The sequence below is a fragment of the Stigmatopora argus genome, chromosome 18 (genome assembly GCF_051989625.1).
Source record: "Stigmatopora argus isolate UIUO_Sarg chromosome 18, RoL_Sarg_1.0, whole genome shotgun sequence".
Lineage (NCBI taxonomy): Eukaryota > Metazoa > Chordata > Actinopteri > Syngnathiformes > Syngnathidae > Stigmatopora > Stigmatopora argus.
Genome location: NC_135404.1, coordinates 1,050,674 through 1,068,659, shown reverse-complemented (window position 1 = coordinate 1,068,659; position 17,986 = coordinate 1,050,674). Strand labels below are relative to the sequence as shown.

The 17,986-nt window shown below is 43.9% G+C and overlaps 1 protein-coding gene across 1 annotated transcript; it reads left to right on the top strand.

The window, feature by feature from the left end:
- On the top strand, positions 1-17,195 carry LOC144092643 (uncharacterized). The gene is made up of 2 exons (XM_077625642.1): positions 1-3,331; positions 3,413-17,195. Exon 1 carries the CDS (start codon positions 207-209, stop codon positions 1,656-1,658), a length of 1,452 nt encoding a protein of 483 aa, XP_077481768.1. The 5' UTR covers positions 1-206; the 3' UTR covers positions 1,659-3,331; positions 3,413-17,195.
- The last annotated feature ends 791 nt before the right edge of the window (positions 17,196-17,986 follow it).

Genomic DNA, 17,986 nt, shown 5'->3' with positions numbered 1-17,986 from the left:
TCGTCCCCGAAGCGACATCACAAACTGATGAGATCGCGGTCTTCAACACACGACCTCATGGTACGGGTGACGTCATCACAGGCCATCCACATCATCAACTTTGCGGAAACATCGACATCATCGCTGCCAAGCCAGTTTCTCCCTCCTCATCTTTTCTGCTCTCCTATAAAACCCTGGAATTTTTACCTAACTTGAGAGATCTGACCATGTCAAGCTCCACCCAAAGCACGAAAGATGTCAGCTGGAAGATCAGAAGGTTGGTTCAGAAGCAGGATGAGTTCAAAAGGCTGTGGCAAACAGACCAGCTGAGCCACGAGGCCAAGCTGAAGGCTGTGGAGGCCCAGAACCGGGCCCTGCAGGAAAAGCTGGACGCGGCAACCAAGGATCAAGAGGAGCTGATGACCCAGGTCAGGGTCCACAAAGCCCAGATATTCTCCCTGGAGCAAAGAAAGTGCCAGTCAGAGTCAGAAGCCAGAGACCTGATAGTGATACAGGCTCATCTCCAGGAGAAGATCAGTGAGCTGGAGGCAGAGCTGATAGCCTGGGAGAAGAACTTGGAAGCCCAGGCCCAAAGACATGGTGAACAGATGCAGAAGGCGGAAGAGGATTGGCAGGAGAAGATGCGCGAGAAGGATGAAGGCTTCACCAAACAGGCGGCTGGCCAGCAGGCCCAGATGGAGAAGATGAGCAAGCAGGCAGAGGAGCTCACCGAGGAGAAGCGCAAACTCCAGGCAAAGTTGAATGAGCGTCAGGAGGAGCTGGAGGCCCAGAAGGGCATCCGCGACAAGCTTCAGTATGACCACGGCGTGGAGATGAGGCTGATCCAGATGCAGAAGAATGCTCTGTCCAACAAAGTGACGGCCCTCACCAACACCGCCGATGACCTCACGGAGAAGAAGGAAGCACTGAAGAAGTCTGATGAGCAGAAGAGCAGGGAGCTAAAGGCAAAGAATGCTGAAATTAGTGAGCTGCAGACCCACAAGGAGATCGTCAATGCGCAGCTCCAGCGCGAGGAGCGGGGTGCTGCCACCCTCAGGGAGTCCCTTCGGGGCATGGAGACGGATATGGAGGCCTTGAGAGCCGAGTACACTGGGGAGCAGGCAGCCCACAAAGTCACCAGAAAAGACCTGGCTCTGGCCAAGATGCAGGCAAATGACCTGTCCGAGAAGATCAAGTTCCACGAGGGCCGCGTGAAAGCCTACCAGGCAAGCGTCAAGAGCCTGGAGTGTGTACTTCTCACCAAGGATACTTACATCCGCAGGTTCAGGGAGGATTTGGAGACCTCCATCTCGCTCATCAACAGACCTAAGACCTTCACCAAGGCCATCACCAGCCTCAAGCGGAAGTACATCACAGGGGACCAGGATGTCTGCGTGGACGACATTGAGGACAAGATCGCAAAGTTCCTGGAGTCCAACAAGCTGCAGTCCGACCACTTCGAGAAGACTGTCCAGAGTCTGCGGCGACAACTGGAGCAGAAGGACGCTGAGACACAGAAGAGGCTTCAGAAGCTGGACCGTTGCCGTGGCGACCTCATCAAAATAATCAATGAGCAGCGGCTGGAGCTGGCCAAGGTCAAAGCTGAGCTCAACGACGTCACGCACCAGCTCCGGCAGTTGGCCCCGCCACTCTCCGCCACCAGGAACAGTCGCCCATGAAAGAGTCAGAGCTAGTTGCACCATTACTAATACTGGGATCACCACCAATAAGGCGCTAGAATTGTGTCATCGTATTGGCGACTGCTAAGAAAAACGAGCTGTTGCTGTGCCACATGTATCTTTCAAGGTCAAGCTTCAAAACACTGTTGCCCTTCCCAAGATTGCTGCCAGTAACACACACTGCCTTAGAAAAAGGGCTAGTTGCTCTTCCCAGAAAGATATAGCCATCCAATCATATTGTTGTAAAATATAAATGAGTTTATTACTCACAGGCGTCCGAACCGTTGAAAGTGGGAGGGTTGGCAGCAAATTGAAGTTCATCAATGACACCCAATTAGAAAATTCATACTTTTAATTCAGTAACTTTAATGCCATCACCAAGATGACTCCACTATGGCTATATTGGTCATGGCAATAAAAGTTGTTTTCAAGCTTCTGCCTTGAATTGGAATGTATTTATCACGAGTAGGCGCCAAATCCATTTGTAGTGGCAGCATTTGTTCATTTGCTTCCAACCACCACATTTCACCCGGATTTTTTCCCCGTTCATCTTCTGAACCGCTTTGTCCTCACTCTGGTTGCGAGGGGTGCTGGAGCCTATCCCAGCTGACTTTGGGCCAGAGGCGGGGGACACCCTGAATCGATGGCCAGTCGAACGCAGGGCACGAGGAGACGGACAACCATTCACACTCATACCTATGGGTAATTTAGACTGTCCAATCAGCCTACCATGCATGTTTTTTGGAATGTGGAAGGAAACCGGAGTACATGCAAACTCCACACAGGTGGACCGACCTGGATTTGAACCCAGGACCCCAGAGCAGTGGGGCCGACGCGCTAGCCAATCAAGCCGCCCGGCTTGAACAGATTTTTTATCACGGCGGTAACTTGAAAGATATTCTAGTGTAGAATCCGAAAAATGCGAGAGTAACCACAGAACATTGCAAAACATAATTTGCTCCTATTCTGAACTATTCAACGGAAGCGCACTCTTAGCCGGTAACTAAGATTTAGACTTGTTGCAAGAAACAGCGAGGATGTCATTGTCATACATTCTTTTCGTTTTCGTTTTGCTCTGTTTACACTAGCGAATTATCATGTTTGATATATCACCTTTTAGCCGCGCATATTGCATTTTAGAGAAGGCCACCATTAATCCAGACACAGGTGGACTGACCTGGATTTGAACCCAGGATCCCAGAGCTGTGAAGCCTATGCGCTCACCACTCAACCGCCGGGCCACCTATTTTTATCTTTGTTTCTCTTTATTGTTGTTTTAACAGGCAGGCTGAGATTGTTCAACAAAAAACTGCAATCAGTGAACTGGTACTTCAATATTTTTGACGAAAAGGAGAGCAGGGAGAGGAGATGCTGCTTTGTCCAGGCCAGGAACTCATCGGGCCAGATAAAAGATGAGTTTCTAGGGAGCTCGGATGATCGAGACCTGTTAAATCTGTCGGAAAGACGCGGCTTGCTCGGAATTCGACCATTGAAGGCTCTACCTGGGCTGTTGAAGTTCAGATGGGGAGATGTATTGCAAGCTGGATGCGGTGAACAGGTCCCTCACCTCAGACCAGTTTGCCATGGGTGACCCTACCAGGGCCACAAGATGCCAGACAACATAGCTCCTAGGATCATTGGGACACACAAACCCCACCACCACGATAAGCTGGGTAAATAGATTGTATACATATAATAAATACGTAAATAAAAAGTACTGTACTCACCTCTGACATTAGCTCTTCTATGCTTAGGCTGTATTTTCGGATAAGGGAGACAGCGTCTGCCGTAAGGTCGCCCAGAGCCCGCATTTTGAATTTCTGGGAAAACCCACCCTCATTTCTGCTACCCTGCAGCGCCCAGCCGTCCAGTCCGCTCAGAGCGCTCTATTTTTGCATAGGTGCGTCCGCTTGGTGCCCATCCTTTTTCTCCTTTGGTGCTGAGTTGAATGGTGGTCCCCTATCTTCTGCCATTTTTTTCAGCACTGAGTTAAGTGAGTCCCTGTGCGATGTTCTTTTATTTGTTCTCAAAGATCTGGTGAGGCAAGTGTCAACAAAAATATAGACAAGACATTATTGAAGCTCCCATGACCAGTTCACTTTATTAGCAAGAGAAAAAGCCAGACACTCGTACTGACTCCATTTTGTTAAAGCCTTTCATTTGAATACAAGTGGGTGGGTTTCAGTTACAAGGAACATGGCTGACATATTATTGAAGCTTCTATGGCCAATTCTCTTTAGTATCAAGGGAAAAGGCAGGACTTTCATGCTGAATCAATTTCTTTAAAGCCTTCATTGTCTCTGCCCAAAGTGGGCATTGATTTGAATATAAATGGTTGGGTTTATGTTACAAAGGAACATGGTTGGTTTGAAATCAAATACTTCTGGGTCTTAACTTGGACATCTGTTGAGATATGACACTTCCCCTTTGAACCATAAAACAAGCTATTTAGATAGGTCAGGAAAAGTTTTACAACTGCCACAACACAGCTCAATTGTTTATACAACAAACAACCAGAGCCTCAAACTGTTTTTCACACATTACTGTGAAGAATGCTGTGCAAACACAATGATCAGATAGGGGCAGGAACTATGCTTCAGTAAGCGAAATTGAATATGGCTCAAACCTTTAAGTTAATTTTTATAACTAATAATTCATAACAGACACAGAGAAAACTGTGTAACAAACTATTAATCAAATAAAAATTAACACATTAAAACCTTCAGTATGGTGAAAAATAACCTCGCAATTTTGACGTACACAAGAAAAAAATACTTTACACAGTACTTCCTTCATTATGGTAACAAAAAACTAGAAAGAAAATATAAAAATAAAATCCTCTTCGACCAGATGGTCCACCACTGAAGATCTACTCTAGTTCTTCCTCCTCCTCTTCCAGTGGCCTGCAATCTCAGTCTGGGTCCATCAGCAATAAAAGTCCATATTCACACCAAATCAACCATGGGTCACCGACATTATTTCGAAATCTTCCATAAAAACAACATCAAAACGATCATGTGAAGGAAAGTCGGTAGGAGAACACTGAGTGGGAAAATCATACACAACAACAGTAGCAGAATCATTCAAAGTTATTAATACTAAAAATAAATCTCCAAATCATAGCTTTTGTACATGCAACAATACAGCAGAAGAAGCCATTAAAGAAACTCGATTTTTTTCAATTTGCAAAATTGTCAAAAGCAATGCTAATTTTGTATAAATGAGTAATCAATAGTGCTTATGGTAGAATTCCACAATATATGACATTCACATTTGAATAGACAGTAGTTTAAAGCGCAATATCAATAGTGGAAAAAATAAACCAGGAAAAAGGAACTCTTCGGCCAGATCCATAATCAGGCTGAGGCAAAAAGACAAAGATCCTCCACTCCTCGGAGGATTAAGAATAAAAGTTAACAAATGATTAAAAATGCAGACTGTAAACATAAATAACATTGTCACATACAAAAAGGAAATCAAACATACCAATCTCTGTTAATTGCATTCTGAAGCAATGTCGTACCCTAATTAAATACAGTGGTACCTCAAGATACGAGTTTAATTCGTTCCAGGACTGAGCTCGTATGTCGATTTTCTTGTAACTCAAGCGAACGTTTCCCATTGAAATGAACTAAAAATAAATTAATTTGTTCCAACCCTCTGAAAAAAACACTAAAAACAGGATATGGGATTGGATTTTTTTTAAATTTGTTCTAATTCGCCATCTATTAAAAAGTAACACATAACTAGTGGTTTAATATTACTAAAATGTGTTTAACAGTACTAAAACTATACGGATTTCGAAGGGGGGAGAGAGGGAGAGGCTTTTTGCATGGTGACGCGCTCGAACATAACATAAACAAATTTAAATGAACTTGGATTACGATGCAGACACTCAAAAATAAATTTAATCCAACAAACACTAAACTTAATTCTAATTTTGTTTGACATTTTGTTACCTTTCTTCTCCTGGGTTGGCTCTTTTTGCCCCGCCTCCACACTGACTTTCAGTCAATATCGAGGGTTGTTTGAGTTTGTATTCCCTTCAAAATATTCCCAAAACGATGCACACAAATGTCCTCACAATAGGATAACGCATGACCACTTGCCAACGATAAGTAGTATATACGCCATTCGCACTGACTAACGGGGAAAAAAAACACTGAAAAAATGCAACGCTCCGCCCAGTGCTCGCAGAGACATTACACGAGGGAGTTGCGGGGAGAGAGACAGTGCCCATGATGTTCTTATGAGCAGCATCTCTCGTCCGCTGTCTGCTCCTATATCAAAATTTGTCTCGTATCTCAAGAGAAATATTTGCCTGAAATTTTACTCGTATCTCAAATTGCTCGTATGTCGGGCCACTCGTATGTCGGGCCACTTGTATGTCGGGCCACTCGTATGTCGGGCCACTCGTATGTCGAAGTACCACTGTAGTTACTTTCCTTGCCATTCAATTTAATTCTCAATAGATTCATTTGTTTGATTACCATTGCTTGTTTAAGATTCTCCAGGCGGAATAGTCTCTCTTTTTTGTTGTTGTCCGATGCTCTACACACTTTCAAAGGGATCTGATTGTTCTTCACTGCGATAAGGGTGGAGTTGTTTTCTTCTGCTGTAATTTCTGTCACCCCGCCAAACGGCCTGCATGTTTAGGCCAGGTTTACGGCATGGCGGGAGTAAAGCTCTGACTGTTTCATCAGGAGTCGTAAATCCTATACCGCCCGCGACAGGATGTGGGTTTGAACCCGCTCGGGTGGGACAATGTCAGCTTTTTCATACCTCCATGTTTATCTTTCTGCCCTATATACACAATCATCAGTTGTTAATTGCTTGGGAGAAACCCCAGGAGGGAAAATAGCAGCCATCTTCAAATTTATCTAATATATAATGTAGAAAATCATTATTACACAGAAAAAACAGTAACATATCTTTTTGAACATATTGAATACACAATAACAAATTGCATTCATTCATTCATTTCTCTTTTGAATCACTTATCATAATGAAATACATAACATATAAAATTTTGCTGAATAATGTGTCTGGTCACTTTAATAACATTTGCGTGTTTTTCAATTCAAAATATCCTAATATAGTGGTACCTCGAGATACGAGCTTAATGCGTTCCGGGACTGAGCTCGTATGTCGATTTTCTCTTAACTCAAACGAACGTTTCCCATAGAAATGAATAAAAAACAAATTAATTTGTTCCAACGCCCTGAAAAAACACAAAAAACAGGATATTGGATTGGAAAAACATTTTTATTTGTTCTAATTTGGCATCTATTAACAAAGTAACAAATAACTAGTGGTTTAATAGTACTAAAATGTGTTCAATAGTATACTAAAATTTGACAGATTTTGCGGAAGGCAGAGAGAGAGAGTGACAGAGGGGGGAAGGGGGAGACTTTTTGCATGGCAACGAGCTCATAACATCACATAAACAAATTTAAATGAACTTGGATTACGATACAGACACACTCAAAAATAAGTTTAATCTAACCTTACACTAAACTAAATTCTAATTTTGTTTTAAATTTTGATACCTTTCTTCTCCCGGGTTGGCTCTATTTGCCCCGCCTCTACCCTGATTTTTGTATTCCCTTTAAAATATTCCGAAAATGATGCACACAAATGTCCTCGCATGACCAATTGCCAACGAGAAGTAGTATATACGCCATTCGCACTGACTAACGGGGAAAAAAACACTGAAAAAATGCAACGCTCCGCCCAGTGCTTGTAGAGACATTACACGAGGGAGTTGCGACAAGAGAGACATTACACGAGGGAGTTGCGACCAGAGAGACATTACACGAGGGAGTTGTGGAGAGAGAGACAGTGTCCATGATTAAAAGCCAGGTTATATCGTTTCGTTTCATTCAGGCACCTATGCGGACAGCTTTGGGTCCTAGAGTTGTGGTTTCAGTTGTATTTTTTATTTAGAGAGTACCGGAAATGTCATCAGCTGAGTTTACTTTTTCAGTGTTCTTCAAAGTTGACGGTAACGCGTTAGCAGAGTTGTGGTTTCAGTTGTAGTTTTTATTTAGAGAGTACCGCGAACGTCTTCAGCTGAGTTTACTTTTTCAGTGTTCATCAAAGTTGACTGTAACAAAGAAGAATGACATACACGGTCAATGACTTGAAATCTATTTAAAGGGAGCTTATGAATCATCATCTGCGTGCCTTCGTTTCACTCTCTGAACGGAGTGTCTGTGTAGATGAGGTGTCCCAGCGCTATCAATCAACATCGCAACGCTAAGCTAATTTGCTAATATTGGTCCTTCGAGTCGGATCACTTCACCTACTACAGTGCCATGGATACACAGATAACAGTAGCATCTGAGAGCAGTGCTTTAAGAGACACAAGAGTACAATAGCATTCAAAACACTTGCAAGACTTCCAAGTAAGTTTGCCACCAAGCCTAATGCCTTATACTGCGCCACAACATGACGGCACAACTAGTACCAGCGTACAACGGCTGCGGTCTCCCTACCAGCGAACAGAGTTCGCTGAAGAGGACCAGCTAAACACTGCGCTCGGGCTCACTCCATGTCCCTCCTTTGTTGTAGCAGTGAATAGGGCAAACGAACAAGACATAGCATCGAATGCTAACCGTCAGCTCGGTTTGCTAACTGTGTGTGTGGATCATCAGTCCAACACTGTCTCAAAAAAGTTATCACAGTCCCTATTCAACAGAGCATAGCTTCAGTATGAATAACAATGCCCCACCAAACCCCGGTGGTCCAGCTCATACCAAAATGAATGCTGAATTGAGACACTCTGAATTCCCCCAATATCCACCAGCTGATACCGTGCATCAGCCCCCACCTGTCACATCAATGCAGCCAGCACATCATCCACCAACATACCAGTTAAAACATCATCCACAGTGCACCAGCCTCAACCATCTCCCCTAACTCAGCCCGTCTACCAGTTAATGCCTTCAATGCCAGGTCCAGTGGCGCCTCAGTGTGCACAAGTATTGCAGACACATTTTACAGCTCAGTCTCAGTACATGCCACTCCAGTTAGTACCAGAGCCACCGCTTCCTAGAGAGCCAGTCCCAGTACCAGAGATCCCTAAATTGGTTAACGACAGTGAGAGAGAGTTTGCTGACCTCAATTTGGCTCTAGATCAGTGGTGTCAAACTCATTGTCACAGAGGGCCACATCAGCATAATGGCTGTCCTCAAAAGGGCCAGATGTAACTTATAAATGTAAAATAATGTAAAAAAATGTAACTACTCCTTCATGGAAAATAACTGAATGTATTACTTATTTAAGTCACAAGTATTACAGTTACATTGAAAAAAAAAAAGGTTGCTTGTTATTCTGTTATAACATATATCCTTATAATTTGTCATCATATGAAACCCACATGACTCCTTCAATCATGGATCAAATATCAGGGTGAATATCCAAGTGAATTAAGAGAAATTAACATATTCATAACTCAGAAAAATAACAATCAATACCCATTAAAATGGGCTGCAATGATACGCTATCAGAAGGCATATGACAGTTCATTTTTTGCATTTTGCTCTTCATTAATCCAACCAAGCCCCCTTTTCTTCCACACATTGCCGATGCTCCGTCTGTAGTTATTCCCACCAAGTTTTCCCATGGTAATGCATTTTATGTACAGACTTCTCCACCGCATCATAAATGTCCTATTGGGTCGTGTTCCCATGCTGCAGCTACATCCAACAGCTCCTCAGTGACAGAGGGATCTGACTTCACGTCTCTAATAAAAATTGATAACTGTGCTGTATCCGTGTTATAATTGCTTTCATCAACAGCTAACAGCTCTTCGGCCAGCTGTGTTGCAAGATTTTCTGATAGTTCCTTAACTCGGTCAGCGATGGTGTTTCTTGACAAACTGATTTTTTTAAAAGTCTGTAACTAGTCGGGACACACCTGCTCACAGACCTTCAGCATGCACTCCTTCAGAAACGCTCCTTCTGAAAAGGACTTGGAAGCTTTGGCGATTTCTTCAGCCACGATAAAGCTTGCTTTCAATGCTGCATTGTTCTTGGCGGTGGATTTCGTTTACCGACTGCTGCAACCGCAGTTTGTCTTTTAATTCTTGTGAAAGTTCTTGGTTTTCTTGTAGACCAGTTTTGCCGTACCGAGCTCCATGTTTCATGTCAAAATGCCGACATAGGTTGTATTCCTTGATAACCGACAGCACCTCGTGACACAAAAGACACATCGGTTTTTCACCTTGAAGCACAAACAAGTACTCGCTTTCCCATCGTTTTTGAAAGTCTCCCATCTGCATCATTTTTTTCCAAGATGGCGCCGTCACGCGGAAGCCAGTGGCAGTAGCTCTGTCCACTCTTATTTGTTTTTTGTGTTTTACAGCCCTTCTATCTTTTTTATAATTACATTTTAATATTTCTTAATACATTCCTTTTTACTTTACTTTGTACTTTATACTTTTTACTTTAATGTTTTTACAACTTTCTTTGTTCTGTTAGCCCGGCTTCTTTCTGCCACTACTTTTTTGGAACCATTCAGCAATGCCTACTACGCTGTCATACACATGGGACTAGCTGTTACAATACGCAGCAGAAGGAGCAACACCTCAATCCCGCTGGAAATTCGGAGCTGGACAAAAGTGCCGGGAGAAGAAGTAACGCTTCTGACCAACCATTTCATCATGGTATCCCATGATGGAATGGTTGGTCAGATAAGATGGAAGAGCTGTCGGCGCTTACCAGGCCGGAAGCGGAGTCGAAGAGTTCTGATCTGCTGCTGTTGTCTTCAGCTCCAGACTACTGAGGAACTGTGCGGATAAGCTTGGAAGAGTGACTCCGCATATTCTCTACCTCGGTCACAGTCTGCAGGAGTTCCCCATCTTGTGGAAGGCTTCCTGTGTGTGGTTCCAGTTTTTGTCCAACAGTCAAAAAAGACGTTGGTCTTTTTGAGTCTGTATCCGTTTTAGCTACCGCAACCAAGATGGCTCCGTCCAGTCTTGCTCGTTTTGTGTTTTTGCTGCTTTTCTGTCTTAATGATTTGATTTGGTGATTCTTAATGATCCCATTTACTTTGATTTGCTTTGTACGTTGTGCTTTTGCTTTGTTGTTCTGTCTAATCACCCTTTTGCTACTGTCACAATGAAATTTCCCGAATACGGGATGAATAAAGTTATCCAATCCAATCAACTTTCCTCTTCTTAGACATTTTGGGATAAATTATTCACCTTCAATTAAACTCCTTGACATTGACATGGAAACACTGCAGTGTAGTGGCCATAGACTGTATGAGGTAGTGGCGCTGCGCCGTCACTTGGCGGTCATCATAGTCGACAGGCATTATGGGAAATGTGTTTTTGGTCAAAGCACTCTTTTAAAGCTCTCGCGGGCCACATAAAATGATATGGCGGGCCACACTTGGCCCACGGGCCTTGAGATTGACACATGTGCTCTAGATCATCTACTTAATCCCCATGTTGAGCTTTCTGAACATTATACAAATACCGCGTTCTAATGGAAAACCTGAACCAGGACGAAACTAAACTGATAACCCAAGTTTGAGGACACTATGCACAGCCGTATACTGCCGCAATGCAGGCCCTCCAGTGTCAATATGGACAGCCACATCAACTCACCCAAGGGGAGATTGCGGCTGCCAGACACTCTGGAGACTCCTAAACCTTCCGAAGCTTTACTGTTCGTGTTGACCTGCTGGTGGGAATGCTGATATCGCTGGAAGGACCAAATGGGATGGAGATGATGTCGACTGAACATGGTGATCGCCTTCTGAGCAAACTCTTGAAACACTCCAGAGATGGGTTTGTGGAGCATCTACTGGCTCAAGGTCGACTAAACACAAACAGTTTGAACCCATACAACCTAAGAGGCTGTCCGCCAAGATGGCACAATGTCATCGGACTGAAGGGGCTCCACAGTCAAAAGCAGATAGAATAGCTGGTCCTTTCCAGCCTCGCAATCAGTCCATTTCAGTTTCCCACGGTTCTGACAAGCCAAAACCCAACGACAGCCAGCCTGCAGAGAAAACCCAGTCAGAGGCCAAGTAGCAGAAGTTTAAGAGAATGTTTATCTCCTGTAAGAGTGCCAAACACCACCTCTCACAGTGTACAGACATCGCTCAGCGCACACCTGAGGAGATTGAAAGCTGGATCACGGTTGGTAGACTGTGTCGCAATTGTGGTCGGACTAACCACTAGCCAGAAACCTGCACTTTAAAGAAAGCATGCAGTGAATGCCAAGAGATTCACCTTGATGTTATCGCCAAACTAGGTCCGTGTGTCTACCTAGTCACTCCAAAGGGTCATGCTGTAACTGTGAATCCCGGGCAGCGAGGGGCAGTGTACCTCAAAGTGGCTCCAATCATCACCAGCCATGGGAGTAAATCACTTCAAACCTAAGCAATCTGGGATGATGGAGCTGAACGCACTGTTATACTGCCAGCGGCGGTGAAGCACTTGGGACTCAGAGGCGAGACTGAATCACTTGCTCTTCGGAACATACGCCAAGAGGTTACGTGTCTTACCGGCTCTTCAGTCAACTTCAAGCATTGTCAGAGCAGACCTATCCTGTGGCAGCGCTACAGGAACGATATCACCATCTGAGGGGCATCTCACTTCAGATGGTGTTCACTTCAGTAAAACACAGCCACTACTGCTGATTGGGGCAGATTGCATAATCACTGCAAAGGAGCCCGTCAGGTTTGGCCCGAAAGGTGCACCTGCAGCTGTTCACACAGGCCTCGGCTGGGTCCTCCAAGGAGCAGATGTTTCAATGTCACAAATGTCATGCTACTTCTCCACTCTCAACCCAGTGTCGGACGATCTCTACCAACATGTAGAACGTTTGTGGCAGCTGGATGTGCTACTATTTCGGAGTGAGCGACTGGTCGTATGGTCCTGTTTGGATCAGGAAGCTATTAAAATTCTATAAACTCACATTGTGAGATTGAAAGTTGGTGACACCTTTCAGTATGTCGAGCGACAACTGGCAAAAGACCCAGCCAGACCCAAGGTGTATGAAGTAGAGACCATTTTGGCACGACCAGCCCCTGCTGTGACACCATTGCACTGCAGAAACATGTTAAAGACACAGACGGACATGAGAATATCCCGCAGTCCTTGGAACAGTCATTCTATGTAGACAACTACCTACAGAGTCTGTCTTCACCTGAAGCTGCCAAACTCCTTGTGGATAAAATGAGACAGTGCCTCGGAATTGGAGGTTTTGAGATCAGGCAGTGGGCAAGCAATGTCCTAGCTGTTGTGTCTCATCTGCCATCTACCGCCAGAGTGCTGAGCTGTGGTAGGCTGAAAAACAGACTGATCCTCAGGAACCAGCCTTGGGCCTGAGGTGGTATTGTCCAACTGACAAACTTGGTTTTCGCTCCACAGCAATGGACAGAAAGATTCCCACTATGCGACACATCTACAAGGTGCTAGCCCAGACCTGGGCAATTAATTCCAGAAAGGGCCGCAGTGGGTGCAAGTTTTCATTTTAACCCATAAGAGGAAACCTAGACCTGGGCAATTAATTCCAGAAAGGGCCGCAGTGGGTGCAAGTTTTCATTTTAACCCATAAGAGGAAACCTTTCCACCAATCTGGTATCATAGAAGTGAAACCAGTGGATTGCAATCAGGTGCTTCTTGGTTCAGCAGAAATCTAATTAGTTAAACTGTCTGTGCTGGATCGGTTGGAACAAAAACCTGCACCCACAGCGGCCCTTGAGACCGGATTGCCCAGATTTGTGCTAGCCCAATAGTACAATCCTCTTGGAGTAATCATCCGCTACACAACAAGGTTTTTGTCCAGAAGCTGTGGGCCAAAGAGGGTGTGGGATGAACCAAGTCTTCCCCCCTGACATAATCGCCGCCTGGTGTGTCTGGGAGGAAATACTTCCCGACTTAGAGAACATCACCTTACCACGAACATATTCACCACCAGAAGTCAGCACTGAAGCCATGGAATACACTTTTGTGATATTTCAGAACAAGCTTATGAGTCTGTTGCTTACCTCCCCACACAGGTCGATGACATAGTTCATGTCTCCTTCGTGATGGCCAGGTCCAGAGTGGGCCCCAAACGCCAGCGATCGATGCCACGGCTTGAGCTCAGTGCAGCATTGACAGGAGCCCATTTGTCTTCACTCATCCATCAAGAACTCACCCCTAACATGACCCAGACATACCTATGGACAGACTTGTTGGAATAATGATTCAAACCTTTTAAATCATTATTTGTAATATTTAATTAAAAAAGGAAAAACATCTTTCAACAAATTCTGCTTACAACTTGCAAGGAGATGCCTTGTGACATCGTCTCAGTCCACAATGCATTCTGAATTGCAGTAACTGAATCATTGTATTTAATCGCGACATTCGAAAAACATGTTTATGTAATCAGTACAATAACACCCTAGATTTTTAGAAAAACAACAGTGTGAGGAATGCATTATAAGGTAAACAAAGTAGTATTCTAATGTAAACATAGCATTCTAAAGTAAACCAAGCAGGATTATAATGTAAACAAAGCATTCTTAGTAAACCAAGCAGGATTATGATGTAAACAAGGCAGTATTATAATGTAAGCAAAGCCGTATTTTCAAATCTGCTGCTGGAGTCTCGTCATAACAGTCTCATTGGGTCCTGCCGGGAGAAGTGTCCGTAACAATGTGTCCTCTAGCTTTTGGGCCTTGAGGAGACGAATGTGGAGGGAAAAGTCCATGTTCTCATGACTGTTTATAGCCTTACTACTTATTAAAAAATGCTTACAACACATAGAATATTCCATCATAATTCTAACAAGACTCTACTGCAGTTTTGACGCGGATGGCATCTAAGTAATGCAGGTTCAAAGTCTTCGTTGGTACATGGGTCTCAGAGATCCAGGAGGTGACAGCCATGCACACCTTGCGGTATGTTGATACTGCTAACAATCCCGCCGATGACCTAACCCGTGGAAGGATTTTGGTTTGGGGGACCACCATTCCTGCGCGCATCATCTGACAAGTGGCTATCATCCCCTTTCTTGACAGAGCCAGAAGATACCTCTGAGCTGAAGAGAAATATATTCTGTGGCCTCTCGCAGGCAAGCAAGGGACCGCCGATACCAGATGTCACAGAATTCAGGACTTTGACTGAGTTGTTTAAAGCTACCCAGGAATCAGTTGCTGACCCTACTTCACCTAAACCGGAACCTAGTGATGCTGACACCATCTTGCTAAGGGCCAGTCAAGCAGAGTGCTTTGCAGAGGAGATCAAACGTCTTAAGGCGGGTAAGCCAGCGCCACCTATCAGTAACCTCAGCATGCTCTCTCCAGAGATGGATCGTCCCACAGGCCTCATCCGCATTGGTGAACGCTTTTGAAAGATGGACACTTTTTATGACACTGAAATCCATCCCATAGTTCTCGATCCTTTCCATACAGTTACAAGACTCCTTATCCAGGATTTCGACAGGCGATTACTTCATCCCCTGATCGGGTCTACGCTGAGGTCAGATGTCAGTATTGGGTCCTGCGAGGGAGGCAACCCATAAAGTCACCAGAGATCTTGCGTATAGTGTAGGAAGTGGAGAGGAAAGCCAGTTGTGCCCGAGATGGCGGACCTACCTCCTGCCTGCGGATCCTCAAATCCCCATTCTTCTCCAGTGGCGTTTACTGCTTTCGCCTACACACTGTTAAGGTCGGCCGGCACCATGAGAAACATTGGGGAGTTATCTTCAAATGGCTGACAACCATTGTTGTGTTCACCTGGTTCTGCTAGCCAACCTGGATGCAGACTCCTTCCTCTTGGGGCTTGGCACGTTCATTGCTCGCCGAGGAACCCCTTCAGAGATTCTTTCAGACCAGTTGACAAACCTTCGGGGCACTGCGTGAGGTCTACAATGCTATGGAACCACAGCTCTAAGAAAGGCTTGCCCAGCAACAGATTAAATTCCAGTTCAATCCCCCACCATCACCCCATTTTGGCAGCATCTGGGAGTGCGAGACTCGGTCAGTAAAGCACGCTTTGCAAGTGGTCATCGGCGCACAAGCACTCCTTGAAGAAGTCTCGCTGACCCCCACAACCAAAGTGGAAGGAATCCTCAATGCCAAGCCTTTGGGATGCCTCCCTACTGCAAGTGTCCTATGCTGCAGACACCCTCACCAAGAGACGTTGGCACCACTGCCAAGTGATGGTGGACCACTTCTGGGCGAGGTTCCTTCGTCACTACCTGCCATCTCTGCAGGTGCGGCACAAGTGGCAACAACCTGCCGACAATATCACCATGGGCACTGTGGTAATGATCGTAGATCCTCCAAGTTAGAGTTAAGACTTACCTCCGACCAGTGGCACGGCTAGTCCAGCTGCCGGCCATTCTGAATGACTCAACTTGACTCAGGGACTTAATGCGGTCTAGAAAATTTAAGTTCTTACATAATAGCCATGGCGGCGGCTGTTATAAATTTCCTATGTTTTCCCTTGTATGTTCATTAAAAGGCAGGTTATATCGTTTCGTTTCATTCAGGCACCTACGCGGACAGCTTGGGGTCCTAGAGTTATAGTTTGAGTTGTAGTTTTTACATAGAGGGTACCACTGTTGGGGTTATTCTGGGATGTTATTATATATGTGCATATTGGGGCACATATGGAATATGTGCATATTATTAAATCATTCTTACGAAGCTCGAGGCAGCTGGCTTCGAGGACATTTAATTGTTTTCAGGACTATTGACTCGGACAGGACACCATGTTCCAGGCCGAGGATTGTTGATCTGAGTTCCAATGGAGATCTGTGAAGCACTCTTAAATTGCTTTGACTTGGATTCTGGCAGATGGCGATAATCGAATCAACTTCCGAAAATACTCGCATATTGTTTAAAAATACTGTCGCTTACTTGTGCAATTTCTTACGCAGTTGTTTTGTTTTCCGACCTGATATGCAATTGTTGTGGCAGTTGTTTTTGACCTTAATGGTGTTATTCGGTTAGCTTATGCAATTGTTTGAATCAGATTACAGTAAGTGTTTTGATTATGCGCGACTAAATGGACAGAGGGGGATGCCGTTTCTTGAGAATCATCTGTGACGAGGACGAAGTCAGGGTGGATTCTCCTTGCAAGTTTCGTAGCTGGAATATGTCAACGATGTCTCTCTGTTTTTATTAAAGTATACCTATTAATAATCTTATCAACCACAAACGTCTTCAGCGGAGTTTATTTTTTCAGTGTTCGTTAAAGTTTACTGTATTGCGTTCGCAAAGAAGAATGCCATTGTCAATGACTTGAAATCTATATAAAGGGAGCTGATGAATCATCATTTGTTTGCCTTTGTTTCACTCTCTGACCGGAGTATCTGTGTAGATGAGGTGTCCCAGCGCTATCAATCAACATCATAACGCTAAGCTAATTTGCTAATAACACCAATAAACAAAAATCACAGTAATCTTACTTATTCCATCACAATAATTTGTGAAAATCCAAATGCCTAAACTGTCACGATCGTGGGCGGAGGACCCCAAAGCAGGCAAATGCACAATATGGATGTGAAACTTTCTATTTATTGAAAGCATTCCAAAGACGGGCGAAGGCACAAAAAGCGCTACGAGCACGTGTAGTCAACTGCCTCGCCACTTGTCTGGGTTGTTTTGAATGGGTTTACCGTAATGCTTTGAATACGCGGGACACTAGTTTTATGGTGAACATCCACTGGGTTGATCGCAATAAGTAGCGTGTCAGCAAGAAATGAAACCAGGCAGTGCAGCTGTCAGGATCATACAAAAAATTGAATTTAGTGCATAAACAAGGTGCACCGACCGATTGGGTACATCGATCATTTTAGAGAAAAAAATTAGACTTTTAAGTACCCCAATCTAATAGCTTTTTTTGGTAAAAAAATAACATTACATTGTCTTTGTAGTTTGTCTATCATCTCCTATAAAACTTTCTTAAGCAATATTTTTTCAATAGTTAGACATAAAATACAAATCTAGTTACATTTATACCCATTATCCACTTCAAACATCAAAAAGATAAAAATAATTTCCAGTTAATTTCAGACATTAATTGCCAAGCCAATTTAGTTACATGCATATCAAATCATTTTGGATGAATGTAAAATTCTTATAATTCAAAAGAAGATAAAAAGAAAAAAAAGGCAAAAAAATCAATTGAAACACTAATCAGAATTCTGAAAAAAAATCAAGTAAAACAACATTTATAACTTAATAATTAGAAACCTGTCCTTATAAACTATTAACTTGGAAATCGTGACAAACATGATATAAAAAGAAAACAATCCCTAAATAATTATGGTCAAAAAGCAATTCAAATAGGCTTTTATTCCAAATCTCCA